Source organism: Clarias gariepinus, chromosome 17 (genome assembly GCF_024256425.1).
Source record: "Clarias gariepinus isolate MV-2021 ecotype Netherlands chromosome 17, CGAR_prim_01v2, whole genome shotgun sequence".
In the NCBI taxonomy this organism is placed as follows: domain Eukaryota; kingdom Metazoa; phylum Chordata; class Actinopteri; order Siluriformes; family Clariidae; genus Clarias; species Clarias gariepinus.
Window position 1 is genome coordinate 25,756,870 of NC_071116.1, and position 27,854 is coordinate 25,784,723.

General features: G+C 41.3%; 2 protein-coding genes across 3 annotated transcripts; both read right to left on the reverse strand.

The window, feature by feature from the left end:
* Positions 1–578: 578 nt before the first annotated feature.
* On the reverse strand, positions 579–5,335 carry LOC128545349 (multicilin). 2 transcript variants are annotated; one of them, XM_053515527.1, is made up of 3 exons: positions 4,940–5,335; positions 3,916–4,008; positions 579–1,779 (listed from the first exon to the last, which is right to left on the reverse strand). In XM_053515527.1, exons 1-3 carry the CDS (start codon positions 4,997–4,999, stop codon positions 1,240–1,242), a joined length of 693 nt encoding a protein of 230 aa, XP_053371502.1. In that variant the 5' UTR covers positions 5,000–5,335; the 3' UTR covers positions 579–1,239. The 2 variants fall into 2 exon arrangements, with proteins under 2 accessions (XP_053371502.1, XP_053371501.1); XM_053515526.1 differs by having other exon boundaries at positions 3,916–4,026.
* Positions 5,336–7,269: 1,934 nt separating this feature from the next.
* On the reverse strand, positions 7,270–26,877 carry dhx29 (DEAH (Asp-Glu-Ala-His) box polypeptide 29). Its single transcript, XM_053515519.1, has 28 exons — positions 26,606–26,877; positions 26,342–26,421; positions 25,275–25,388; positions 24,953–25,082; positions 24,647–24,792; positions 23,673–23,810; positions 23,425–23,551; positions 21,605–21,760; positions 21,348–21,519; positions 19,929–20,049; positions 19,268–19,596; positions 18,543–18,819; positions 17,273–17,416; positions 16,978–17,154; positions 16,765–16,905; positions 15,410–15,554; positions 15,120–15,240; positions 14,936–15,020; positions 14,747–14,835; positions 14,185–14,313; positions 12,219–12,294; positions 11,494–11,718; positions 11,100–11,236; positions 10,075–10,165; positions 9,402–9,674; positions 9,059–9,190; positions 8,791–8,887; positions 7,270–7,413 (listed from the first exon to the last, which is right to left on the reverse strand). The coding sequence occupies exons 1-28, from the start codon at positions 26,754–26,756 to the stop codon at positions 7,355–7,357; spliced, it is 4,062 nt and encodes a 1,353-aa protein (XP_053371494.1). The 5' UTR covers positions 26,757–26,877; the 3' UTR covers positions 7,270–7,354.
* Positions 26,878–27,854: the final 977 nt, after the last annotated feature.

Sequence of the window (27,854 nt, forward strand, 5' to 3'; positions counted from 1 at the left end):
TTCTACTAGGCGAGCATGCGTAAAGCATCGCAAAACCTCTGTAGGTTATGTACAGGAAACAGAAATAAATAGTTACCTTTTGAGTCTTTTGGTGTGAATCGTTCGTTCTTTTGTTATGTGACTCCCATAGACGCTATGCAGTGCAGTACACAGGAAACAGAATTGAGCGGTTCATCTCATGAGCCTTCTTGTCCGAGTTGTTCGTTCTCTTGTCTCGTGACTTCCATAAACGCTATGCAGTGCAATAGATTCAAAAGAACTAACGACTAAGACTAGAGGACTCATGAGTTCAATTCTGTTTCCTGTGTAACGCACCGCATAGTGTCTGTGGGAGTCACGTGACGAACAAACGACTCGGACCAGAAAATATAAGAGGTGAGCTTATCATAATATGTCCTTAGGTTCATGGTAATATTTTCATTACTAGAAATATATCCAAAATTTGTGTATGTAGATGTGTTGGGGGTCTGTTTAATAAAAATTTAACATTTTATTTTATTTCTGATCAAAAGAACGAAATTAACTAAATGACTCAAAAAAAGATTCGTTCATTTTGATGAACAAGATTCATAGAACCGAGTGACTAAAATGATAGAAACTTCCCATCACTAGTTGCAAAGTACTGTAGCATAAGTGCCTCTTTTCCTTTTTGTTTATGTTCGGCTGAAATGTCCAATACTGCCATCTAGTGAACTGGAGAATGGTGCAGAAGATCAGAAAGAACAGTTTATCGCTTTGTACACGACATGTCATTTAAACAACTAAGTTACACAACAATTTAATGTATTAAATATTTTCTGTAATTTTTAATGCTTTAAAACGTGTAATAAATAATGCAGCCTAAAACAAATCAGACAATAATCATTAGTGCTATTACATTAAATCAAATTGAATATCATGAAACCCCAAGATGAATGAAAGTACAATGTTATGAAGCACCGTAAATATACACTGGATTTTACTCTTAGTGCTCGTGTCCTGGTTTGCGAGTTCTGTCTTGATAGCAGATTATTCTGGGTGTCATAAGTTGACTTTCTTCTTATTTTTTTACTGCGTCTTTAAAGTAGCCTCTTTTTGTATTTTTTTTTAAATGGTCCCTCACAATCGAATCGACAGTCTTTATGTGATTCACAGCTTTAATAGGAACAATTAGTAGATCAATCAGTAGTTTCTAAGAACCAGTTTTTAAGAGCCATACTTGCTATCCAAAAGCAAACAAGAACCGAGGAAGAGTTTCAGTCAGCTCTGTTTGGGAATCCAGAGGAACCTACAGCTTCCCTCTTGTGTGTGTGATGTGAAAGTTTTGCCGTGGGGGAAAACTCTGGTCTGGACTGTGCTGTGCTCTCGGATGGACGTCCTAAAAAACGCATGCCTCCCCTCTCTCCAGGGGTCAGAGGTCGTCGAGGGCGTGGCCTTCAAGACCTGTAAGCCGCGAAAAGATCCGAAAACCTGCACTGTACCTGACTGGGCTTGATCCAGTCTGGATTTTTTCTCTGGACTTTCTGCGGGACTATCAGAGCTGCTGGAATCGATGGCACTTGGCCATAATTGTCTTTTCACTCCTGCGTTGCTGTGGGACAGGATTCTGTGTGGCCTCTCCTCTTCCTCCCCTGGTGGGGTGTGATTGAGGATAGACTCGAGCCAAGACGGCTGTGGAGCGGCACTGAAATTCCATTCGGATGTCTCAGCGCTCGAGGAGCATGCGTGTGTGTGTGGTGTGGAAAGTGAAGCTAGGTGCGGCACACACTCCGAGGTGTTGGCAGGCTGCGGTGTAAAGACCTTAGATGAGGAAATAAAAAACAGAATGAAGTCATTGTGACATTGAAGTGAATAAGCTCAAAGTCATGGCACCCCCTGGCGTAAATCCCTCAGTTTATTGATTTTGTCTCTTCCAGAAATTGTTTATTGAATTGAGGGGCATTTAATTCAAACTGGGACTTTTGACTGTGCAGAATAACAGAACACAATTCTGAGAGTAAAAACTCTTTTTATTTCTACTGCCACACTAATACACTCATCCTAGTGTTTTACAAAAAGTTTAGAGCCCTGATCAGACTGTCTGCTTCAAATCTGAAACACCGGCCTCCCAGGAACCCACCATTACCCAAACATGTGAAAGTTGCTTGGAGTGAGGTTAAGACTGTACAGGGCATGTGGCAATAACTCCCAGCCGAGTTCCTGTAATGTGCAAGTGGTGTTCATGAACACTTCAAATTAATTTTTTTATTTGTCACATACACAGTCATACACAGTACGAGATGCAGTAAAATGCTTAAACGCTGTAAGACTTAGGAGTGAGTGTGAGAAAGAAAACAGAGAGAGACAGAGAGAACCTGAAGTCAATGAACAGAAGCAGATAAAAAGAGAAATAGAAAATGCAGTGTTACCAGAGCCTGTATAAGGAACTAAACAGTGCCACAGATGTTTCACCTCATAACTGTACATTGTTCAGTCAGGTCTATAAATATTTATACACTGCCAAAGAAACCAAGTCAGAGCGGAAATGAAGGACGCATTTAGCTCCAATTCGGCTCATGTTTAAACGATTGTTAAAATGTTGATTCAGTTAAAACAATTTATACGAGGTAAGAAATCCTCTCAAAATTATTGCATTTGAATTAATTTTTTAAATGTGCATTTTTCCCCAAAAGCCATACTTAGTCACATAACTTAGTCTCATTATGCTATAATATTCATAATTTGGACATAAATTCAAAGCAGATGACAGTGTAGGAATTAAACCACTCAGGTGAGTCAAGGATTATCCGCACTCTAGCTGTAGAATTTATTTTAATTAAGACAAATACGTCCTTTTTCAATAAACTTTGCCCAAGCTTTCGTATTCCCTCATTAAAAATGTTCACGGCTGAGCTGCGAGCCACGAATGCACCGCTGTCTTCACTTCTTCATCCTTGTAGGGCTGCTTTCAGGGGACCAAACAAGTGAAAGTCTGATGGAGTGAGATCAGGACTATAGGGAGGAAGCTTTAACACCTCAAAACAGAGTAGACAGTGTGGGCAGAAGTGTGTGTGTGTGTGTGTGTGTGTGTGTGAATGTGCATCGTCATACGAGATAATGACGCCCTCGGATAGCAGTCCTTCGTTGTTTAATCTTCAGCTCTTCAATAGGTCTCTCACTGTAACGAGCGCTGTTGATTGTTGACCCTTTTTCCTCATAACGTTCCAATACTTTTGGCCCTCAAGAACCCCAGAAAACTGGCAGCATTAATGAATTTTCCAACTTTTTCTCGGTTGGGCATTGAGGATGTTTCAGTTCCATACTCGGATGAACCCGTGTCTCGTCATCAGTATTGATTCTCTTTAAGGAACTTTCATTTACCATAGAGTATCGGTCCAAATTTGGTTCGCAGATATTCAAACGTGTCTGTTTATGCTGTTCAGTGAGTTATTTCGCCACCAAATACACCCTCAGACCACAAAACAAAAGAAACAAACACGCAGAATCATTTCATGCGGCTCTTCTTTCGTGCAAATCAAAAGTGAAGCATTAATATTTGCTCACACCGCAGTTACAAATAAAGTAATGCAACACACCACACCTGCACAGCAGTGACCGGGGAGACAATAGCCTTGAATGGAAAGCGTTAATAAGATGCAACAGGAGGTTTAATAATTAGGGTCGTCTTGTTAGAAACCAGTTTTCAGACTGACGTCCCATCAACATGGCCGCTCACACTGGCCGTGCAAGTCCCACTTATTTAGACGACGTCATTACTACTTACAACAAACCACCAATTTAGCGTAACTTGGCTTCATGTTGGGTTGCGTCATTACATATTGCATCCCACAAATGCATGTTACGTTGTGGTTATTCCCAACATCATGCTAAAACTTTGACTCAAAATAAGGATGAGTATAAGTTTTTAGATAAGACCGTGAGCTTGGATTGACTCACGTCCAGTACGGCGGCGTAGATCTCAGCCTGGTTGAGAAGCTCCTTCAGCTCGGCGTTCTTCTCCTTCAGGGCTGAGATCTCCTCCTGCTTCCTCTGCACACACACATGCAGCTTCTCACACACACACACACACACGCAGGAGGCATCATTACTCAGGGAGAGACAGAAAGCTCCAAAAACACCACAGACAGATAAGGACAAACCTAAAGACTAAAGAGAAACTGTGTTTTAAACGAGCGAGCCTCTTTTCACACGAACGAAAGATTAAAGACACACTTTTCTTTTTAGTTCAAATGCAGTTCATGAGTGAAGACATTCATGATGTTTCAGTGTTTGTTTAATAACTGTTGCAATTCTAATAAATGAAGAAGTAACTCTAGTTACTAAAGTCTCTAGTCTTTAGTTCAGTAGTCTTCCTGTGTCTCTCTCTCTGTGACTGTCTGTCCATCACTCACTTTGTTTCTGAATGTCCATCTCTGTCTGTTTCTCCTTCTCTGCCTTTCTCTGCCCGAGGGAGATACACCAACTGCTGCTCTCCCTCTGATTATCTAAGTCTCTTCCTTTTTGCTTCTGTCCCTCGAATGGTCTCACTGTCTGTTCCTCTTTTTCTCTCTAGCTGTCTGTCTCTCTCTCTCTGTGATTAGCTTTTTGTCTCTCTTCATGTGCCTTCTTCTCCTCTGTTTATGTACATCCCTTTTTCTATTTGCTTCCCTCCCTCTGACTCTCTCTCTGTCTGTCCATCTTTCTCTCTCTCATGCTGTCTGTCTTTCTGTCTCTCCCTCTGTACAGGTTTGTCTTTTCCTGTGTGCCTTTCTCTCGTCCTCTTCCCGTCTCTCTGTCTGTCCATACTTCTCTGTCTTTCTCTCTCTGTCTTTCCATCTGATTATCTATTTGTCTCTCTTCCTCTGACTGACTGTCCATCTTCCTCTCTCAGATTGTCTTTCTGTCTCTCTGATTATGTTTGTCTCCCTTCCTGTCTGTCTCTCTGTCTTTTCCGTCCCCTTTCAGTCTGTCTGTCTCTCACCTGTCTGTTCATCTCCATGGTGTGTCCCAGGTAGTGTTGGAGTGGATCCACAGCGTCCATCACGATCTTCTGTGTTGTTGGATCGGTGCAGATGGAGTCGATCGTCTCTAAAATAACAAAACATAAATAATATAAATAAACCAAAATTACGTACAAATAATCTAAAAAATAATCAATAAATCATTTTCACAAAATCAGGAAATAATTAAGTTTATTTAAAGTGTCCCTTACCATTTAATAATATCTAAATATTTTAAATGAACCCTTAGAGAAACAAACACACAGGTAAGGTAAGTTCTCTTTGTTATGCAGGAAACCAAAACATTTTAATGAGTACACACGTATTAAAAACAAACAAACAAACAAACCTGAAGTGAAACTCTGTGGTTTTTACCTTTGTCAAAAGCGGCTGTGTCTGAGTGTGTGTGTGTGTGTGTGAGAGCTCGTGCATTCCGGCGCACACAATGTGTAACAGGAGGCTGCACGCGCTTTGCTCTGCATGCTACAGTACGGCGGTTGAGATAAACGGGTGCAGCGCGCGCGCTGTGGCGGTGGCCGTTGCCTGGTGCTGGTTGTCACGCGCGGGCTCTCAAACTAAACCCGCGCGCGCCTCACATCGCCAACAGAACGCTTCAGTCGGATTAAAGTCGCGCGCGGTTTTAAAGCGCCAAAACAATCAACCAATTAACTAATTAACATCAGCATTCTTAATAACATTCAAATAGTAATAAAAATAATAATTTATAATTCCAAAAGGAAGAACTAAATACACTTTAAACACACTGTGGTAAGTGTTCTCTGTTATTTTATTTTAATGATATATTTTACCTGTAAGAGCTCATGGCATTGGGTAGATGAGCATCAACTATGTTTCTATGTTTCCTACACTGTTATGCTTTATGAGTCTTTATGATTTAAAGTCAGCTATTTGTTCTGAAAAAGATGCTAAATAGTTCATGAATACACACGTATAAAAAACAAACAAACAAACAAAACAACCAAATAAGAACTAGTCAGCCAGGCGAGACCTGCACTGAGATTATGGTCACAACAAGGAAACTGTCATCTACTGTATGTTACCAGGTCGTGTACATCCTCTGTCAGGGGGAAATGTTAGTGTTTATACTTTGCAACTAACAGATATGTTACACTGAAGAAACTTACAAACTTAAATATTATTATAATACTTCATTACTTATAAGAAATGTACCTCAAATTATAGAAGACAATCTTACGGGCTAATAAATCATATAAATGAATATTTCAACCAATCATAATTTACTAAGAAATGCAAAGAAAAACAAAGATTACTTTCTTCAGAGTGATTAGACTGACTTGAATATATCTTCACCTTTGCATCAAGAATCAGGCACTGACCTTTGACCTTTTTTATTTTCACTTTATGGTCTCTTTTGTGATGATATAAAGAAAGGTTTCAGACATTGTAACTAAAAGCATTTTAAAGTCTACAGCCCTGCAAGGTAGTCATTTTTATCCACAAGGATAAAATTCATACAAAAGGATGCTGACTATAATAACCTCAATGGTTAATCGATAAAATGGTTAAATTCTTAACAGCGATTGACAATATACTAACTGATAATGTTTGTTTTGCATTTTTCTTCTTCACAGCTCCCATAGCTATTAGCTTGTAGCTGTTCAAGCAAGGTGTAAAATCATTTCTGAGGACAGAGACGACCTTGAAAACAACTTAAAACTTAAAAACAACGAAAAAAGTTTTCATTATTAAATACGAAGGATTAATTCATTATTGATCACTGACATGTTTAACTATAAGTTAAGAAACTGGATTCTTTTTTAACATAGCTGCATATGTAATTGGTATGATGTGTGTGAAAAAAACGTGAAGATGCATTTGACCCTGTTATTCCCTGACACTGAACATGAACAACTTGTAATTTCATTTAAAAATAAACTGATCATATTGTGGGAAATAAAATTAAACTGCATAATGAATCCCCATGCCCTAAAAAACTGCAAGAAAAAAAAATCCTGTTCCTAAGGACATGTGAAACAACATGAGACGTCTCATTTACAAAATGAGTCACAAATGAATGATATGACAGCTGAGAAGTTAACACTGTAGTAATTCTGCATTGCTAAATTAGTTATTTGCATAATTTAGATTATCTAAATAAAATTATGTATTGCACATATTGTATATATTAGATCATTCTCTAGTTATAACCACACATTTTATGTCTATCTATCTATCTATCTATCTATCTATCTATCTATATATAAATGATGGTTAGCTTGCATTCAAGTCAATCACATTTAGCTATAAAGGAATAGCAAATGTATTAAAGTAGAATTAAAATACTTCTTGGTTTTATTTGGTAACATTTACACGATACAAGATTTCATTATTTTTCCAGCATGCGCTCTGGTGCTTCAGCGTGGAATTTTCTCAGATTTAATCAGTTCTAGAATGATCTGTATGGTCTTCTCATCTGAGGAAAGAGCACAAAAAGTAGAGCAACACATTATAGCATGAACACTAATTACAATTATTTAGATAGAAGTGTATGATCCACTAATCTCTCAATGAAATCGTAACAGAATTACAGACATAAAGTCAAGGCAAACCTTTATTTTTGTCTCATACAAACTTAAATACCCGTCTCACTTTAAAAGTAGGGTGGGTGTTGAGTTGGGCATGATCCAACCCCTCTACATGGGAGGAGTCAAAACAAAAGTCCAGGTAGAAGAGACAACTCCGTGTGATTCTCAGGTTGGGGACGTGTGTATGTTGTCTAATGGATGAGGTGTTAGGGTTACGGTTTTAGACTCAGTTAGATCAGATTCAGACGGGCGTTTAAGTCATACTGAGACTTTTGTTTGTACACAACACAATTTACTCTGTACAGGACACAGTTATCAGAGTAAAAACTCCCTTTATTTTTCTATATAACCTCGTGCTACACTAACACACTTCTCCCAGAATGTCACCATGATCAGACTCTTAATGCCCCAAACATGTGGAAGTGGCTTGAAATGAGGTCTGGACTATACGGGGGATGTGGCGATAATTCCCACCAAAGTTCCTGTAATGTACAGGTGGTGTTGGTGAATGATTGTGTGTACAGTTCCCACAGACAGATGCGTCTCTTCCGCAAGGAAACGTCTACAGTTTCTCATTCCACTACCACAAGTCATTACCACAGAGTATTGAAACGTATTATGTTGTCGCTCTAGTTTGCACATTTACACTTTTTGTTGTCTTTTTCTGTATAGAACTTCACATCATTTCTGTTCATTTATATTGTTTATCTGTTTTGTCTCAGCTAGTCAGCTAATTATGTTCTTGGTTAGTTAGCTAGTTAGTTTTTTTGTTAATTTATTGTGTATGTAGCAGCTTGGTCCTGGAGGAGCGTTGTTCCGTTTTATCGTGTACTGAACTGTAAAGGATTGAAATGACAATAAAAGCCTACTTGACTTTGAAGTTGGCGACAAGTTGTTTGCCGGTTTTCAAGTTCTAGTTCGGAGCCTTTTATACAACATAGTATTCATGAAAATCTTCTCCTGGGTTCGTAAATTTAGCTATAGCATGACTCACTAATGTGAGAGTCGATTGTTTGGTTTCGAATCATATTAGCAGTGGTGCTTCTGCAATTCTACGTATTAACGAGGCTAATTATTTGATAAAGACAAAAGCAGTGGCGCTATATGAAATGGAAAATGTGAGTCAGCCGTGTTTGCATGACATCATCTTCTAATGCAGATGATCATGATCTTCTAACTGCCATGACATCATCTTCTCATGTTTGAATAACGTCAATTATTTTTAGATTTACCTAAATATTTCACAAACTTTGCGACGTACGTACCTTCCAGACTGTGTTTGGAATTCACCAACTTTCTCTCCAGCAGCAGGTCAAGGAGCTGACGCAGGTGTTTAAAGATCACACTGATTCTCACTGGGGCCTTCATGATAAAAACAAACAAACAAACAAACAAATAAATAAAAAAACAACAACACAACAACACAATTCATGTTATACACCGTCACTGAATTTATTGCATTAATCAACTTGATGGACTAACAATGTTTTTTTGTTTGTTTTTGTTTTTTTAGTGAATGGATCGCGGTCGAACCTGGAAGTGGATCCATCCGTCCACAGAGACGAGTCTTTCCCGGTGCTGAACGTCGATGTCGCCACCAAACAGCAGGATGGGGAACGGAGATGTGAGGGTGGTGTCGCGCAAATACACCTTTGAGTATTTGACCTGAGGGAAAATAAATCAAATAAATCCAGATTCTTACTTTTCTTCAACAATTTTTTTAATGTCTGGAAAAAATCTAAAGGAAATAAAATAAAACTCCAAATACAAAAGTAAAACACAAATACACAAATACGGCTAGAAATGTCAGGCCCCTATCCCAACCTATGCATATTAAAAAAAGATCTAATTAGCTAAGACGGTCACATAATCATACCTTCTCCTGGTAGAGGAGCCAGCCATACGTCTGGAGGTTGCGGTTAACGGAGGACAGATGGACCTGCGCTTTCCCCTGTGGCGTCTCCACCGTGCAGGCCACGCTCTCCTCAGGGAGGATGGAGGGAACCGGGAGGATGCGTCCTATGTTGTCGTACACACCGGCGGTCAGCACGGCCACCACAACCGGCACTTCCTGTTTGGAGAACGCAGGTGGAGAGGTGCAGCTCAGGCCGGTCTGCTGCACCATGCGCATGAGTTCCTGTTTCATGTTCTGAGCACGAGGATTAAAAAAAAAGACAAGGTTCAGTAAGGGTCGACAAGCAGCGATATCAGGAACTAACTAGATTTGTGAATGTTCGAAAACAATAAACAAGTGGTTTTAAAAAAAAAAGAGGAAAAAAATCATGTGCTGGTCATCTAAATAAACCTTACATAACCGTACATAAACTTTGTAACTGTTGTGAATGAGGAATAAACCACATCACGCTCGAGGCTTTATTGAAAGACAATGTGGTAACAGCAGCTCGGTTTAGCATCACATGATGACACTGTTGTATTTAATTCCTTTTGCAACAACAATAAATGTTGCGATGCTTGTTTCTTCAGGATAACATTTTGTGAATTTGCTGCAAAAAAAAAATTTAATCAGTCATTTATTTATTTATTTGTACCTCGATGGTGATGAGAGCGTTTCGGTTCAGGAAGTGTTTCCTGCAGTACGACATTTCAGCACGAGGGCCATCACGACTTGCTTTCTTCCACCTGTAAACACAACAGAATGAATATATGCGTGTGTGTGTGTGTGTATAAACTGTACGTCGATCAGCCATAACATCACAGTACACTATGTCCAATATTCTGCAGGCTCCACCTGTGCCACCACCCAGGCAGCTCAGCCCCTCAGGGCATGTCTCCACCAGACCTTGGGCAGGATGCTGAGGTGTCTGGCACCAGGACGTTGGCAGCGGTTCCTTCAGGGTGTTGTGGGTTGCAGGTTGGCGTCTCCGTGAATCGGACTGGGACCAGGGTTAGTTCAGAGGCATGGTGAGGCGTTGTCGTCTGTTGAACCTGTGCACAGCGCTGGGTGTTCTGGTGTCTTTCTATAAGGGCCAGCATTGACTTTTTATCTGAGATGCATGGGATTTTCCTGACGAGCCCATGATGCTGACTCCAGTTTACTTGTATATAATTGGTAATCAGTGTGCTAATGGTATGGCTGACCGGTGCACATACTATATGTTGGCCTTCACATGAACATCCAATTCTTAAATTATAGGGTTTAATAATATGATATCTGCCCCCCCCCCCTTGCAGCTACCAACAGCTTCAACTCTTCTTTGAAGGCGTTGACACCAGAAGTTGGACGAGAAGGCCTGGCTCGCAGTCTCCGCTCTAATTCATCCCAAAGATGTTCTACCAGGTTGAGGTAAAGTTCTTCCACTTCCACGTGTGGAAGAACTTCACCTCCAACAGCTTTGGTATGAATTCGAGCGGAGACCATAGCAGAAAGGTCTTCTCGGCCAACATCAGTATCTGACCTCACAAATGCGCTCCTGGAAAGTTGAAGCTGATATAGCTGCAAAGGGGGCGGAGCCAACATCATATTAAACCCTATGGATAAAAAAAGGAATGTCACTCAAGTTCATAATCCAGGAGCAGCTTGAGACACCTGAAGGTTTGGGGTTTGTGAACTCACCCTTGGTAAGCGGTGTAAATGGTCAGGTGATCAGAGTTGGCTGTTGCTAAAGCTTCTCTGACCAGGTTGGCCTCCTCCCTCCTGTTCATGGGAACGGAGAACGGAGATTTCTCCGAAATGGCGGCTGCTATGGTGGCCTGCGAGTGCAGAAACACAAGATGTTTAAGAAGATGACGAGTTTCAGACTGAAAGCAAAAAGTGAAGTGAAGGTGTGAGAGGCAGTCGACACCTCCAGATGGTGTGGAGTGATTCGAGCGATGTGAGACTGTTGGCGTAAATACACACCAGCAAAAAAAAAAAAAAGGATAGTTGTGCAATTTTTAACATGAGTTTGTTAGATCTTGATGTACGTGTCATGTTTTCCCAGCATTAAACCCCCGGCAGGTGAACTCACGACCGGCTCCAGGCAGCCCAGGATGGCGCCGTAGATGAGCATCTTGCCGATCTTGACGTCGACGGGGAGCGATGCGAGGTGAAGTCCGAGCGGTGTGAGTTTGTATCCCTCCTTCTGACACGCACCGATCTTTCTCAGCATGCTCACCGCGTTGCAGACAGCCTGCTGAGGCGGCACGTCCACGGCAAGAGACAGGAAGTCCTCTGGGGAGCCGTATTCACACTTCTGAAGAAGCACACAGAGAAACGACGGACACAGCAGAGGACAGAGGGTGAGGGAGTGAGAGAGTCCACGTATGTAACACGTTAACCTCACACAGCTCACCAGGCGCAAAAGAGAAGGCACACGTACAGAACGTAGCCGAACTGTTGCTTATAAGATTGGTGTCTGTGAGATCTGTTCAGCTTCAGCATTCAGGTTGTGTTTGTATCGAATTAGCATAAATCTTAAAACCTGAACGTTAAGCATAAAATTAAGAAATGTATAGAAGAAGATTTTAAATGTGAACTAAAACTATATATATATATATATATATATTTTTTTTTTTTTTTTTTTTTTTCTGTGTGTGTACATCCTGGTTGGGTGTGAGAACCTTAGAGCTGATAGGAGACAGTAAAGTGTGTGAAAGCACTGCAGGATAAATATAAGTGTGTAAAAATCCTTTACACCTCTGAGTGAAAAATACACAGCTGTGAAAGTGTGTGCGTGTGTGCGTGTGTGTGTACCATGATGTGAAGACAGAGCTCCTCTAGTGGCACTCGGAGTATCTCGGGTTTTGTGTAATCGTTAAAACTGGTAAACCTGCACACACACACACACACACACACACACACACAATCACAAAGAGAGAAAGAGAGAAAGAGAGAGAGAGTAACTCTTTCAGTTTCAGTTCTTTTTACAGTTATGTGTAATTAAAAGTTTCTGAGCACTCATAAAGCTCTGATCATGGACATAATGAATCTAATTAAAAATGACTTCACGAAAATGAAGTGATGTGTTCTTATTACTGATAAAGAATCAAATACACAAAATAATTTGAATGAAAATGTGTGAGGCGTTCAAATTCAATTCAATTCAATTTTATATAGCGCTTTTAACAATCGTCATTGTCGCAAAACAGCTTTACACAATCAAAAGAATTATTTAAGTTTGTATGGAATGCGAGTGTGCATGAATCAATATGGTCCCTGGTGAGCAAGCCGAGGGCGACAGTGGCGAGGAAAACCCCCCCCCGAGATGGTAACAGGAAGAAACCTTTAGAGGAACCAGACTCAACAGGGAACCCATCCTCATCTGGGTGAAACAGAGAGTGGGAATTGATCTGCATTCATACTGTGTGTTAGGTGGCAGGAAGTTTAGTGTAACAGTTGATGTTAATTGATGTTAATATGGAGTCCAGCTAGTTATGAAATGATGAAATATCTGCTGAATGAAGGCGTAAAACTGACTGACGTTTACAGGAGACTTCAGTGAACGCCGAACTGTTCAGTAAAACGTGTGAACGCTGCGAACGCACGGTGGCCGAGAAGTGCAAAACAAAATGTCAAAACTGAAAAAAAAAAAAAAAAAAAGGAAAATCCGAAAAAAATCTAAATGAAAAATCCGAAAACACAATAACAAAACTGAAAGCAAAATAAAGCTGAACACAAAATAACAAAACCGAAAAAAATATACAGGAAGTACTGCAGACTCACGGACATTTAATACCACAAGGCTGCAGTACTTCTTGTACATCTTGAGTGACGGATGTCTCGTCCAATCAGAGATAAGGATTTAATTTGCAAACTATACCTAAAGTACTGAACTGTCCTTGTGTTTTCTTAATTTTTTTTCCTGCATACTGTATGCCGTGTTTTTCGGTTTTGTTACTTTGTTTGTGAAGTCGGTACTTTGTTACACACAAACACACACACACAATCACAGAGAGAGAGAGAGAGAAAAACTGTTTCAGTCCTTTTTACAATATGTGTAATCAAAAGTTTCTGAGCACTCATGAAGCTCTGATCATGAACCTAATGAATCTAATGAAAACGATTTCACGAGAATGAATGTTACTAATAAAGAATCAAATATACAAACTAATTTAAATGAAAATGTGTGAGGCGTTCAAATCACAGTCAAACTGGGACTTGTGATGAAATTCCTGCTCATTCATTGTGTTTTTGAAGTTGTTACTTTGTTTTTGAAGTTGTTTGTTTTTGAAGTTGTTACTTTGTTTTTGAAGTTGTTACTTTGTTTTCAGGTTTTGTTACTTTGCTTTCAAAATGAGTATTTTGTTTTCAGTTTGTTATTTCGTTTTTAACTTCTCGGCCACCGGAAAACAATTTTAAAGAAACCAGCACAAGAGACGCATCCGTCTGTGGCAACTATACACACAATCATTCACCGACACCACTTTGTGGATTACAGGAACTTGGCTGGGAGTCGAGCCAAGCACTAGTGAAATGCTGGGATAAGTGCATTAATGTAGCTGGGGATTATAGTCCCGGTTTGGCTCGAACGCCCCTCGTATTTAACAAGTCAGTCATGATTATTAGATAAAGATTAAGTTTGGGTTTAAATTCCTTAACATAAAGCGACAAATTAGTGTGAATGGTGCAGGAGACACACACACACGCCGCACACACGCCGCACACACGCCGCACACACGCCGCACACACGCCGCACACACGCCGCACACACGCCGCACACCTGGTTTTAGTGTAGAGGCGAAAGCAGAAACCGTTTCGGACGCGTCCAGCTCGCCCCTGTCTCTGGACCGCACTCGCTTTACTTACAAAGGTTTCCACCAGAGAGCTCATCTGACTGCCTTCATGATACCTGAACACACACACACACACACACACACAGAATATTTAACATAACAGCTGATTCAGAACTAGTTTTCACCTTTTACATGTCTACTTTAAATGATCCCTCGTCCACTTCCTTCACCACCTACATCCAAAGTCATGGACTACATTAATAATAATAAATAATAATAATAAATAATTATAATAATAATAATAAGAAGAAGAATACACAGCGCCCACTGAAGCAAAAAGGGTTAAGAGTCTTGCTTAAGTTTTTAACAGTGCTGGGGCTCGAACCCCCAACCTTCTGATCAGAAACCCACAGCCTCAACTGACTGAGCCACCACTGGCATTTTAAGGCAGTTTTTAAAACTTTTTTCTCTAATCTAATCTAATCTGATTCAAAAAGTATTTTTTCTAAATAAAAATAAACAAAGAGTTTAAATAACGCGCTGCCTTGCCGATTTTCTTTAGTCTTCCCCGTGTCGATGACGAACACCACGTCTGGAATGGTCACCCCAGTCTCGGCGATGTTCGTAGACAGAACAATCTGAAACACACACACACACACACACGTTGGATGTTCACACATTCCTGCAGTAATCTCATACACACGGACCAGAGAGACAAGAATCTGAGGCTTGCAGTACCTTCCTGACTCCAGCAGGCGGTGCTGTAAACGCTGCAGCCTGGTTCTGAGATGAGAACGTCGAGTGGAGAGCAACCAGCTTATACCTACGAAAGAAAAATAAATAAATCTAAATGAATAAATAAAGAAAGAAAAAAACTTTCATGATGGTTTGTACGACATTTTCAGCAGAAGAGAGTCTGTACCTGTCCTTACAGTTGAACCTCTTGTCGGTGCTGAGGAGGTCAAAGAGCTCCTGGATGTGAGCCAGGCCGGGCAGGAACAGCAGCACGGCGCCCTCTACTGACGCAAACTGGGGCGACTTATCTAGAACCCACAACCACAGATTCCTGTTACAGTCACACATATCGTCTGATAACACATCTGTGGGCTACTAATAACACCAGCTTCTGTTGAGAGTTCAGAAAACACCAGCTGCTTCTGGGAAGACGCGAGTGTGTGTGTGTGTGTGTGTGTGTGTGTGTGTGTGCGCTACCCAGGTAATCGAGCAGCTCCAGGATGAGCTCCATGTTGATCTTGTTGGGATTCATGTGCTGCAGAGCCTGACGGGTCCGACTGCTGAAATGATCCAGATCCGGGCCCAGATCCCAGCATGCACCGGGGCTGCGCACGATCGTCTCCTGATGACATCACACACACACAGACATCACTTAATGTTACATATGGACACGAAATACGAGCCAAATATTACCCGTACTCTCAATTAACGTTTAACGACATCATTTTTCGATGTAATTCTCTCGCTTTCAGGACACTCCGTCCGCCTGTCAACAAGCTTTCGGAATTCCTCATTAAAAAATGTTCACGGCTGAGCTGCGAGCCACGGATGCACCGCTGTCTTCACTTCTGAATCTCAGTCCTCAGCCTTCGTCCTGCTTTCACAAGACCAAACAAGTGAAAGTCTGATGGCGTGAGATCAGGACCATAGTGAGGACGCTTTAAAACCTGAAAACAAAGAGTCGGGACAGTGTGGGCAGAAGCGTGCGGACGTGCATCGTCACGTGGACTTCAGCTCTTCAATAAGTGTCTCACCCTTTTCCTGATTGTGTTCCAATACTTTGGGCCCTGGAGAATCCCTCCAAAAAACTGTAAGCGTTGATGAATTTTCCAGCTGATGGTTTTGACTTTTTTTCCCTCTGTCTGTGATTGAGGACGGTTCCGTTTCAGACTCTGTGCTGTGTGTGTGTGTGTGTGTGTGTCTCATCACCGCTAATGATTTTGTTTGCAGATATACAAACGCTTCTGTGTATGCAGAAGTAGTTTAGTTTGAGCACCGGATATACCCTCAGACCACAAAAAAAAGAAGAAAAAAAAAAGAAAAGAAAAAAAGAATCACGACACGCTGCACATCTTTCGTGCAAATCACAAGGGGGGGGGGGGGTCACTCACTTTTGCTTGCACCACAGTTACTAATGAACTGATGCAACACTGATGTTGTCCTCCACCTACACCACAGTGACGGAGTGCGCTGATGAGACAGCGATGTTAAGTTTTAATATGAACGGATCATTTTTACTCTCCCTCGTATGAAAGGGTTTAAATTTGGACCTTTGAAAATGGTTTAAAAAAATAAAATAAATAAAATTTTTAAAAAGGCTAGTTATCGGGGACCCATTATGCAAAACCCAGTACAGACGAGTCTCCAGTACAAGAAATGTTTTTTGGTCCCTTTTCCATTTTTGTTTCAGCCAGAGTTTAAACAATCTGTTTTCCCCCCTAATGTGACCTCATATAAGAAAATTTCATGTTTCTCAGCTCCGCTGTTCTCAGATGGGGGCAGGGCAGGGCGGGGCGGGGCAGGGCGGGGCAGGGCGAGGCGAGGTTGTGTACCTGGTACTGCACAGCTCGTCCTCCTTTCTGCGAGACGGACACACTGATGTCCTCCTCTTCCTCCATCAATTTCTGAGCGTACTCCGAGTCCTGTTCCAACACGTAGCCCGTCTCCTCCACTATGTCCTCCAAGTGAAACACCTAAAACACACACTCGTATCACACTCGGGCGCTGCACTACAGCACACGTTTGAATGTTTCCGTCAGACTCACCTCTACAGGGAAGGTCTTGCCCGGGATGGTGATGACGGGACAGCGGTTGAAGTAGAGAGCGAACTTGTCGCAGTCCACCGTGGCGCTCATGAGGATGAGGTGCAGGTTGGAGCGCTTGTGGACCACGTCCTTAAGTATGCGCAGGAGGAAGTCCGACTGCACGCTGCGCTCATGGACCTACACACACACACGCACGCATGAACGCTGCTGTGTACAAACCTCGAAGATTAAAAGTGAGCATGGGAGTAATAACTGTGACTTATGAGTGTGTGTGTGTTTGTAAGAGTGTGTTAACCTCATCGACGATGACGTGTGTGACGGAGGACAGGAGCGGATCTTGTTGTAGTTTCCTCAGCAGGACGCCAGTGGTGCAGTAAAGGAGGCGTGTGGACGCACTGGAGCGGTTCTCCATCCGGATCTGATATCCACACAGCGAGTTCTACACACACACACACACACACACACACACACACACAAAATATAAAAAGTCTCGGCTCAGTATGTTTACAGTGGATAATGAAAACATTGTTCACGTCATGGGGCGTTCAAGTCAAACCGGGACTCCAAGTGCGGCGACGAGACTCAAACACATCTGTACACACGATCATTCACCAACACGACTTGTACACTACAGGAATTCGGCTTCCACGTCCCCCGTACAGTCCTGACCTCGCTCCAAGACATCGCCACGTTAAGGGAGTTCCTGGGAGGCCGGGGTTTCAGACGCGAACCAGACAGGTAGTCCGATTATGGCTCTGGTTGTACTGAGAGAACTTTCTATGTTCTGTACTTGATGGTACCCAAGCACTAGTGACACACTGGGATAAGTGCATCAGAGTAGAAGGGGATTATATAGAGAAATATATTTCTCGCATAGTTGTGGTGTATATACTGTATATAAATTCCAGATTTGACTCGAACGTCCCTTGATTAAATTTAAATTCCGAAGCATGGAGCGTCAAATTAGCGTGATTAGTGCTGTAGACATTCCTGAGCAGTGTTGTGTGTAACCCGTTATAAAGTAACAAAGCGTTAGAGTACTTGAATTACTTTTTTGATGTAACGAGTAATCTTACGTGTCAGATCCGCCATTTAAGTGCTCAGTTATTTAGTTATTTAGTCAAAAATGTAATCCGTTATTCAGACAATTTATGTAATCCGTGAGCCAGACAGCAGTCATTCCCAATCCCTTAATGTGTGTGTGCGATAGTCGTCCTACAAGCCCCGCCCCCGATAAACTTCACTGAGTGATGATGGTATAATAATTATAAAGGTCTTAACTAAAACAACATGCAGGAGGAATCACAAAGGAGTTTTTATTTTCTGCAATGGAAAAGTACTCCAACGAGTTACTTTTATCAGAAGTAACGCTGGAATGTAACTGATTACTTTTTAATGACAGTAATTTCGTAATGTAATTAGTTACTTTAAAAAGTAAGTCAGGTGTTGTTTCTGTATTACCATGTGAGCTAAATCTGAACATACGTTCCAGTGTATTTCCATGAATTTCTACGAGTTAAAGGTTCAGTAACTAATGACACTAAAGCCTATGATTTCATTCTCACCCTGCTCCCCGGTTGGTCCTCGCTCCCCAGCTCCTGATTAACCCTGCTGGCGAGGCTCATGGCCGAGATCCTCCTCGGCTGAGTCACCACTATGTTACACCTCCCAGTTTTCCGCTCGTCTTTTCCCAGCACGTCCTCCAGGATGAACTGAGGGATTTGGGTGCTTTTCCCACTTCCTGTCTCTCCCGCGATGACCACCACGCGGTGGCGCTTTAGAGCCTCGACCACTCGTGAGCGGTGCTGAAACACAGGGAGCCGCTGGCGCTCGGTCAACAACCTGCGCGAACACAAATCACGTTTGCTGTGGTTTAAAATATGCAGAATTACTGGATTGTCATACAATGAAAAAATACTCAAATCTGATTAGTTTGCATTTTCGCACATCAGAACACGACGCTAAAATTCTCCGCTATCTTGAAATTAAAATAGATAAATAAATAAATAAATAAATCGAAAGAACATCATGAAATCAGGATTCTGCCCAAAGAATGATACACATGAAAAAACCCAATGAGTAGGAATGGTGCCGCCACCACCATGCTTCACAAATTCTAGAAATAATATTTCTATAAATCCGTTATATATACATTCATGATTTGCATCCCTATTATAATCTTTTTTCCCTTTTTAGGGTGTAATGCTACACAATGTGGAGCATTACTTATGCAAACCAAGGAACGTATCATATATAACATTTCAATATACATATATATTATTTTACGAACCTGAGTGCTAGCCCTGAGTCACGCAGCTGTAAAAACAGCGAGCGCGACGTCTCTTCCTCGTCCTTCTCATCCTTCCTGTCTTCTTTCTCCTCGTCCTCCGCGTCCGCCAGAGCTTCCCATGAGTCCTCGGGGCCGTGTGAGGGGCTCGTGTCTGTGGCCCCGGCCTCCGTTAGGGGCTGCTGCTGTTTGACGCGGGCGAGGAGGCGGGAGATGAACTGGTCGCGTGGTTTGTTAATGGCCGTGCGAGTGCGCTCCTCCTGCTGCTGCTCTCCGTCACGCCACTCCAACCAAACGTCCCGGTACGGAGGAGGGAGGAGCTGATGGACAGACTGAGGACGGGAGAAATGACAAGGGCGGGGTGTTTAGATACGGATTTCTCATGCGTTGGATCCATCTCTGCTGTAAAGGGACGCTCCACCCACCTGCCCTTTATCAGCAATATTTTTTATTGATTTTAAACAGGGATATAACAGGGTAAACATGTAATGTTTTAAATATACTGGAGATTTTATAACCCCCTTATTAACCCTATAGCACCCACCCCACCCCTCCCTGACTCCAAGCCAGCTTTACATGCATAAGAAAGGCTAGACGCCAAGCATCTAACTGCAAAAAACAAACAAACAGACAAACAAATAAATAAGAAGGGAATCACACCCACTTGTCCTTTAACCAGGGTATAGAGAGCAAGCGTGGCTGCTAAGTGCTGAGCCTGCATGCTGTCCTCCGTCACAATGGTGGGACAAACCTCCAACACGTCATCCGGCCTCTGAATACGCACCCTGGCACACACACACACACACACACACACACACAAAAGAGGAAGTATAAAGGAGTTGGCTGAACAGTAACCGAAACCATTCACTCTTCACAGACTCCAAAATATTTATTTATTTTTTTTTTTTTTAATTTATATACGTTTGCCCTTAAGGTAGTAAAACGTTGCAGTTCCTCAGTAATCCTGATGGTGGCGTGCTCTAAACTAATCACATTAGCAGGCTGCAAATCATCCAGTGTGGTAGGAGCAAATTATTTGCAAAATTAAAAAAATGTTGCGTATCGAATCGCAATACAGATCGAATCAGCACCTGGAGGTCATGATGATATGGTATCGGGTCGTCCCTGGTCTATTATTTTATACACCGTGTCACATCACCTGATCTCTCCTACTCTATTTTGTATCATCGCGCCGAACCAAAAGCCGAACAATTGTACAGAACGTATGTAATTACGCCAGCTAATTTTTTTAAGTAATACATTTTTTAAATGAGGGTCAAAAATGATCCGCACTTCAGTTATATTAAAACTTCTGTCGGTCTCATCAGCGCTTTCCGTACGAGGCTCCTGTCTCCCCAGTCACTGCTGTGCAGGTGTGAACGTGTTACATCACTTTATTTGTAACTGCAGTGTGAGTAAAAATGGACGCCTCACTTTTGCACGTTTGATTTGTATGAAAAAAGAGCAGCGCGTGGTGATTCGTAATTTTTTTTTGTGTGTGGTCTGAGTGTGCACCGACACGGATTCATCACTATGAGCCTGAGAGTAAAAGGCAGAGTATGGAACGGAAATATCCTCAATCACTGACCAAGAAAAAGTTTAAAAGTCAACCATCAGCTGGAAAATTCATCAATGTTTTCAGTTTTCTGGGATTCTCAAGGGCCAGAAGTATTGGAACAATATCAGGAAAAAAGTTCAACAATCAACAGCGCTCGTTACAGCGAGACGCTTATCGAAGAGATGAGGACTAAACTTCGGATTAAACCCTGAGGACTGATATCCGAGGGCGTCGTGATCAGAAGTGAAGACAGAGGTACATTCGTGACTCGCGGCTCAGACCAAAACATTTATTAATGAGGGAATCCGAAAGTTTGGACAAGGTGTATTGAGCAGCGATGAGATTATGTCGGAAAAAGTTCAAATTTGTCTTTTCTATAAAATGAATTGAATAATTTTTGGCTCTCGTATTACTGTGTTAGTATAAATCATAAGCCAATAAGCTGTGTATGAAATACACTCTAACGGTTTATATAGAGTGTGTACACTACTTGTTGTTTAAAGTGTGTAATGTTTTGTGTCTCACTTGCACTTCCAGTGTCTCCCAGCTTGAACTTTTTGGAAGGACGGCGCCGGGCTTTTAGGCAGGTTCTTCCTGCACCAGTCGATCAGGAACTGTTTGGGCGACTTTCCCGTCCAGCTGCGTCCCGTGTAGTCGAAATCACGGACGTCCTTCGGCTCCTTCTTCGCCTTTTCGGCTAAAATCCAGACACAGAGGTCATCGGTTTCACATGGATATATGTATGTTTATACAGCGTATGGATGTTGAAGGGTTACACTCACGTTTCTCTGCGGGCGTTTGATCGGCTTTCTCGAACAGGTTGAAGTTGAGCTCGTCGTTCGAGGCAACAGCGGGAGAAGGTTTCTTCTCTGCTCTAGGAGCCTCGGTCATTTTGATCGCCGGGTTAAACAGCGGGTGAGACTCCAACGGCTTCATCTCTAAAAGAAACAGAGGCTCGTTCAGTGACGGTGATGATACCTGATATCGCCATGACGGTACACGAGGACGTCTGACATAGTTACACATACAAGTTTAAATGTTGAGAGCCTCAACCCTCTAACCAGCTCAAACCTCTAATAGGAGATAAGACATCCTTTTCCTCGTCCCACAGCGGGAAATTTCTTTCCAATTTCTAATCATAACCCTGATCAACACATGAGACTATGAAAACTAAATAATAACAAATTATTTAAATCCCAGTTCTGATTATTTTAATGTAAATATCTCATCCTAAATATTTTATAGCAATTTCAAGCTTAATTACAAAATTCTGTTCCGTTAAATTTGTCCTTCACAGTCTACATGCAATACTTTCACCGTCCACTAGGGGTCAGAAACCTTAAACACTCAAAGTGCCGTTTGGAGCCGAAACGAAAAGACCAGAAGCCACAAAACCCTTTCAATATCCAAAATGAAGATAACGCTGCATATTACGTTTTTTGTGGGGGTTTTTATCTCTATGATGTGTAAAAAACTATAGTGTGTTGCATTTATGAAATCAATGAACTGCTACAGAGAAAACTAAATTTTATTTCTGAAAGCAACAAAAACACTTTGAACTTCGAAAAAAAAAAAACTAAATTAAACGTTACTTTCTAATCAAAACCTCAAAACAGGCCACACTTTGAGAAAACCGCGCTAGCTATTTAGCTAATGTAACACCCCTAAATGACTCCAGATATCCTTCATGGATAAACACGGGATCCGGCAAAGCAAAACTCACTGCTTTTTTGTTTTGCGTACGCCTTTAATTAATAGCTTAAGTTACTTTTCACCAATTGTCTCATAACCTTAGACTTTGACTCTTTTCACTCCAGTTGGTATTAAGGCTCGATTATATCTGATTATATTTCTTTAAGGCCAAAGCAAATTGAAAAAAATTATAATTCTAATAGGTTTCCAAAAGGTTTTTGATTATCACTCGTGAACTGGAAATGACATGCGACCTGATAGCAGGGAACCCATCCTGGTTCGGGTGATGAGTGTACCGTAGTTCCTCTCAAGGTTTCTTCCTATTTTCTCACCCAGTTCCCTAATTTGTCTTTTTCATTCTCTAAAGCTGCTCTGCCACAATGAGCCACATTGTTAAAAACGCAACACAATAAAACCGAATCGAAAAACAGCAAAAAATGATGACTAAGGGCTGAAATATGCTTGTTGTTAAACCCCGAGGTTGAAGGTAAGTAAGTACATTTACTTTGTTACTACACTTAAGAACATCTCTCACTTATCTGTACTGGAATAGTTTTATTAGAGGAAACTTTTTTTTCTCCACTACATCCTGCAGCGACTATCTGTACTTTTTGCTTCACTACCCTTCTACATGATGGTGTGAAGTATTTAAAACAGAAATTTCACTACCTTTCACTTTTACTCCAGTGGAAATGTAACTGGAGAACTTTTACTTGAGCAATGTTTTACCTACAGTACCTCTACTTTTACTTCAGTACAGGACTCGTGTACTTTGCCCACTAGTGGTTAAACCATAAGGTGCCATTACTTTTGCCTCAACTAAATGGTCAGTCGTTCACGTCATCCATAGTTGTAACTAATTTGTCAAACTGGTGTGTGTGTGCAGCTGAATGAAACCCTCGGTGCGTACCCTGCTGTATGACCCGGATGCGGTCCTGCGCACTCCGCTGTCCCGCTTTGTCCTTCTTGGCTTTGGCGTCCGAGGCCATCTCCATCGCGTCATACAGCTGAGCCGTTAGCGTCAGATAGCGCTCGTTCTGGAGAGAAAGAGAAGGTCATATTCCTCATGAACACCACAGGAAGACGCAGCGGACAGCCTCAGACTTAATAAGATTAACGCGGACCATCAGGAAGCTCGTGGAAAATGTTTTGACTAACCGGATCGAATTTCTTGTCCGTCTCTGGGCCGTGAGCTCCGTCTCCGTTCCTCTCCTCCTCTTCCTCGCTGCTCTCCTCCTCGTTCTGTTCTGCGTATCTCAGAATCCACTCCTTCATACTCGTCCCGTCTTCTTTCACCTGCAACAGTTTGAGGCACGTTTCACTTTAGATTTAATCCTCAAAGGAGCAAAATCTGTGACGGCTTTCAACACATCGATGCACAATGTCAGGGTTTTCATTTTTTTATTTTGTTTAAATCTTCTATTTATATAGAAAATGTTCCTTTTAGCACATAATAATCTATTATTTAGATTTTAATCTTTATTTTTTATTCATCAGGATTTAGATTAAACTCTTAGCATTTGTCTCTCTCCCTCTCTCTCTATATATATATATACTGTATATATACACACACACACACATCTTATATTCAAGTGTTTATATTAATTACATTTTGTTCAGATTTAAATCTTTTATTTAGACTTTATTTAATTAGATATTATCAATTAGATATTTTTATCTAGATTAGGAGTATAATTGATTACACTTTTATCAGGATTTATAATTTGATTAGGATTTAGAATTTATCATTTTTGTATTTGAATCAGGATTAAGATTAGAATATTAGGATTAAGATTTCTGTATTTGGATTCGGATTTCGATTTGAATCTTTTTGGATTCGGATTTTGATTTAAATCTTATTGGATTCGGATTCGGATTTACATTGCAACCTTTTTGGATTTGGATCAGGATTTAGATTAGAACATTTTTTTTATTTGGATGAGGATTTAGATTTTTAATCTTTTTGTATTAGGATCAGGATTTAGATCAGATTAGTTTTGCATTAGGATCAGGATTTAGATTTAAATATTTTTGCAGAAATTCAGGATTTTGATATAAATCCTGCTCTTATTCCCTCCTGCAGTACAGCAGTGTCTGAGCTGATGTGTATTTGGGACCTGGAGGTTCTTGACCTTGGCTCGCTGCTGTTCCTCAGGTTTGGGGATGTTGGGTTGGCTCACAGCTCTGCTTTTCTCTTCTTGCCGATCCTGAAACTTGGCTCGGCTCTTGCTGCGCTCCTGTTCGCGTAAACTCTGGCTGAAGCCCTCCGGCAGCTCATCTTTCACAGGAAGAACGAAGAACCAGTGAGAAAGTTTTAACCAGTTCGTGAGATTGTGTTACAGTAAAGAAGTTCCTTTTGGCCTAAAAGTAAATGTGCATCTGTGTTTCCAAAATCTCATTCAAATACAACCATAATGACGTGTGTAATCAGGTTTTACCGTCTCTGAGATTGAGACAGAGCCAGTCGAGCGCTGAGTGGAGGTCGCCTCCGTACAGCACGCTGCTCTTCATGGCCTCCTCGATGTGCTGCGTCTTAAAGCCGAACTTCTGCAGAGCCGTGTACAGATCCTACACACACCCAAGCAATCAACACATTTTTAGTCCATCTCTCTCTAACACACACACACACACAAACACAAACAATTTATTCACCTCTAGGGGACAACGTAGTGATCAATCCACTTAAAAGATGCTCTTTTGGAAGGAAACCCTGAGGATACCCACAAAACGGAGACACAAAAAGTAAAAGGTGTTCCTCACCAACAGCTTCTTAGAAGTGATTCTGCCGGATATCGGGCCTTTCTCTGCATGCTCCTCTCTGTGCTCGTTAATCAGCTTGATGATCTTTTTCTCCAGATCAGGATGAAGAACAACCTTCAGAGAGAGAACAAGTCACATATACAAACACAATACAATTTCTTACTTTATTACTGAAAAAAAAAAGAGAGAGAGAGAGAGAGAGAGAGAGAGAGAGAACTAGAACAAGAGAGAAGATCAGAAAGAGATCTACCCTGCCTGGCCAAAAAAAACAAAAAAATAAAATCGGACACTATGCATGATGGATGCATCGCTTCATGCGCTTCCCTTCTTACCCTGACACACACATGACTCTGGAATAGACTCAATCTGGACTCAATAGATCACATGACCTTTTTGCATTGCTCCAAAGTCCAATCCTTATGCTCTCTAGGAAATTTAAGTCTTTTTTTCTGATAAGTGTCACTTAATAAGTTGCTCTTTCTTTTACTATTAAACACAACTTTGGTTTTTTGTTTTTTTTACCCATGAACTTCAACAGGTTTTTAAGTGATCTCTATTCAAAATTTTTCTTCGACCACATTTCCTCAGCACGGTCCTACATGGTTTTGTTTCTACAGGGTTCTTAACCCAGTTTCAGTAATCTCACTTGTTCAGATCTTAGTTGTTTTCTTTGCTTGATGCAGCCCAATAATTCGACCGTTCTGAAAAGGCGACTTTTTTTTTTTTGCCCAGGCAGAGTGAAAGCTTAGCAGAGAAATAGAGGGAGACTGAGATGCAGAAAGAGAGACAGCGCTAGAGAGAGACAAGCAGAAAGACAGAGACGTGCAGAGAGAGAGAGAGAGATATTCAGAGAGACAGGAAGAGATACAAATAGAAAGATCTAAAGAGAGGTCTAAAGAGGTTTGATAAAGAGAGAGAGACGGACAATGACAGACAAAGAGACAAACAGGTATGCAGAGGGACCCAAATATATACACAGGAGGAGACAGAAGAAGAGAGACACAAATATGAAGATACAGTCTGAAAGACATATACGTGTGTGTGTGTGTGTGTGTGTGTGTCCTGACTTTGAGAACTGCCTGGTCCCCAGATGCACCGCTGCCCCCCTGAGATGAGTTGCTGCTCGAGAGGCTGTAGGTCTTCGGTGCTGAAAGAGAAAAAAGAAGAGGGACAGAGTGAGATCCTGCAGAGTGCACAGGGGAGAGCTCACGCCACAGAGTGCACACTATGTAGTGCACACTATGTAGTGCACACCATGTAGTGCTCACACTGTGGAGTTTTCATACTCATACTAGGAGTGTTCACACTATGGATGCGGATCAGAACCAGACCTTTAGTTTTACTGCAGTTTGCTTTCTGCTGTTGAGGTTGTAGTTGAGGTTGTTGTTGTTGTGGTTGTTGTTGTGGTTGTTTCTTTGCTGCAGCATCTGGAGCCCCGGCCGCTGAGCCGCCAGGTGCGGATTTCTTCTTCTTCCCGCCCATGAAGATCTCAGAACCAGCACTCAGAACCAGCACTCAGGACCAGCCCTCAGAACCGGACTGTAGAATAAAAACCTCAGTATGAAAACAGAACGCTCCTCCGGTCCACGCACAGCTCTGTGCAGCAGTGAGAAACCGGCAACGGTTCTACAGTGTTACAAAATTTCAAAATAAAAGACTTTCATTCGTTTATTTTTAAACAAGAAATATTTATAACTCAGCACAAACTTGATGCATTTGGTCAGTCTTGAGTCTTGTAAAATGGAAATAGATAACATATGCTAAAAGGTCGCTGTATGACATGATAAAGGGATTTGAACACTCATGAGTGGCTGGGATTGTTCATGTAGTGATGTTCGATTAAATACCTTAAATAAGTCTGGACTATATTTGTCCTCTAACAAATAGTTGTTTAAATATTATCTTGTTAAATCCTTTTTTGGGGGGATTGTACGGAAGATTTCGTGGTCAGATATTCTTGTTTCTGTATTCAAAGTTTGTTTCCTAACTTACGTTTATTTGTTGTTGTTTGTTTCGTTGACCACAGAAAGGAGTGGGAGAATAAATATTTTACGTTTTTTTTCCATAATAAATGTAAATGTAATCACGAATCCTGTAGTACAGATTTTAGTTTTAGTTTCTGGTGCTCCTTTACAGTTTTTCTCTCTTCACTTTTATCGTGTTATTCATTTATTTTATCTTTCCTTTATTTTTGAGTCTGCTGTTATTTGCAATGTGTTCATTCACAATTACGTTAAGCCTTAAGTTAAGTTAAATTAAGATGTTATTTGTCATATATACATTATTGCACAGTGAAATACTTTCTTTACATATCTCAGCATAACTGGGGTCAGAGGTCAGGGTCAGCCATGATGACACAGCGCCCCTGTACACTGGGTAAGGGGCCTCGGCTAAGGGCCCAAGAGCGGCAACCTGCTGCCAACCTGGGGCTCGAACCACCAACCTTCCAATCAGGAACTTAGTGCCTTAACCGTCTGAGCTACCATTGCCCTTATTTAATTTATAAATTTAATAATGTTTATTATTAATAAACATGATTTATATCAATGAATCATAATAATAGTTTAATTAACGAAGTAA

What these genes read in the sequence shown, in the direction of transcription:
- dhx29 (XM_053515519.1), bottom strand. Translation starts at nt 26,756, where the DNA reads ATGGGCGGGAAGAAGAAGAAATCCGCACCTGGCGGCTCAGCGGCCGGG. An exon ending in AGGACCAACCGGGGAGCAGG is followed by an intron (nt 17,417 to 18,542) that starts GTGAGAATGAAA and finishes GTGTGTGTGTAG; the next exon opens with AACTCGCTGTGTGGATATCA. An exon ending in GGGAAGACTAAAGAAAATCG is followed by an intron (nt 14,314 to 14,746) that starts GCAAGGCAGCGC and finishes GTGTGTGTTCAG; the next exon opens with GTATCATGAAGGCAGTCAGA.
- LOC128545349 (XM_053515526.1), bottom strand. Translation starts at nt 4,999, where the DNA reads ATGGACGCTGTGGATCCACTCCAACACTACCTGGGACACACCATGGAG. An exon ending in CCATGGAGATGAACAGACAG is followed by an intron (nt 4,027 to 4,939) that starts GTGAGAGACAGA and finishes GTGTGTGAGAAG; the next exon opens with CTGCATGTGTGTGTGCAGAG. An exon ending in TCTACGCCGCCGTACTGGAC is followed by an intron (nt 1,780 to 3,915) that starts GTGAGTCAATCC and finishes TCCTCATCTAAG; the next exon opens with GTCTTTACACCGCAGCCTGC.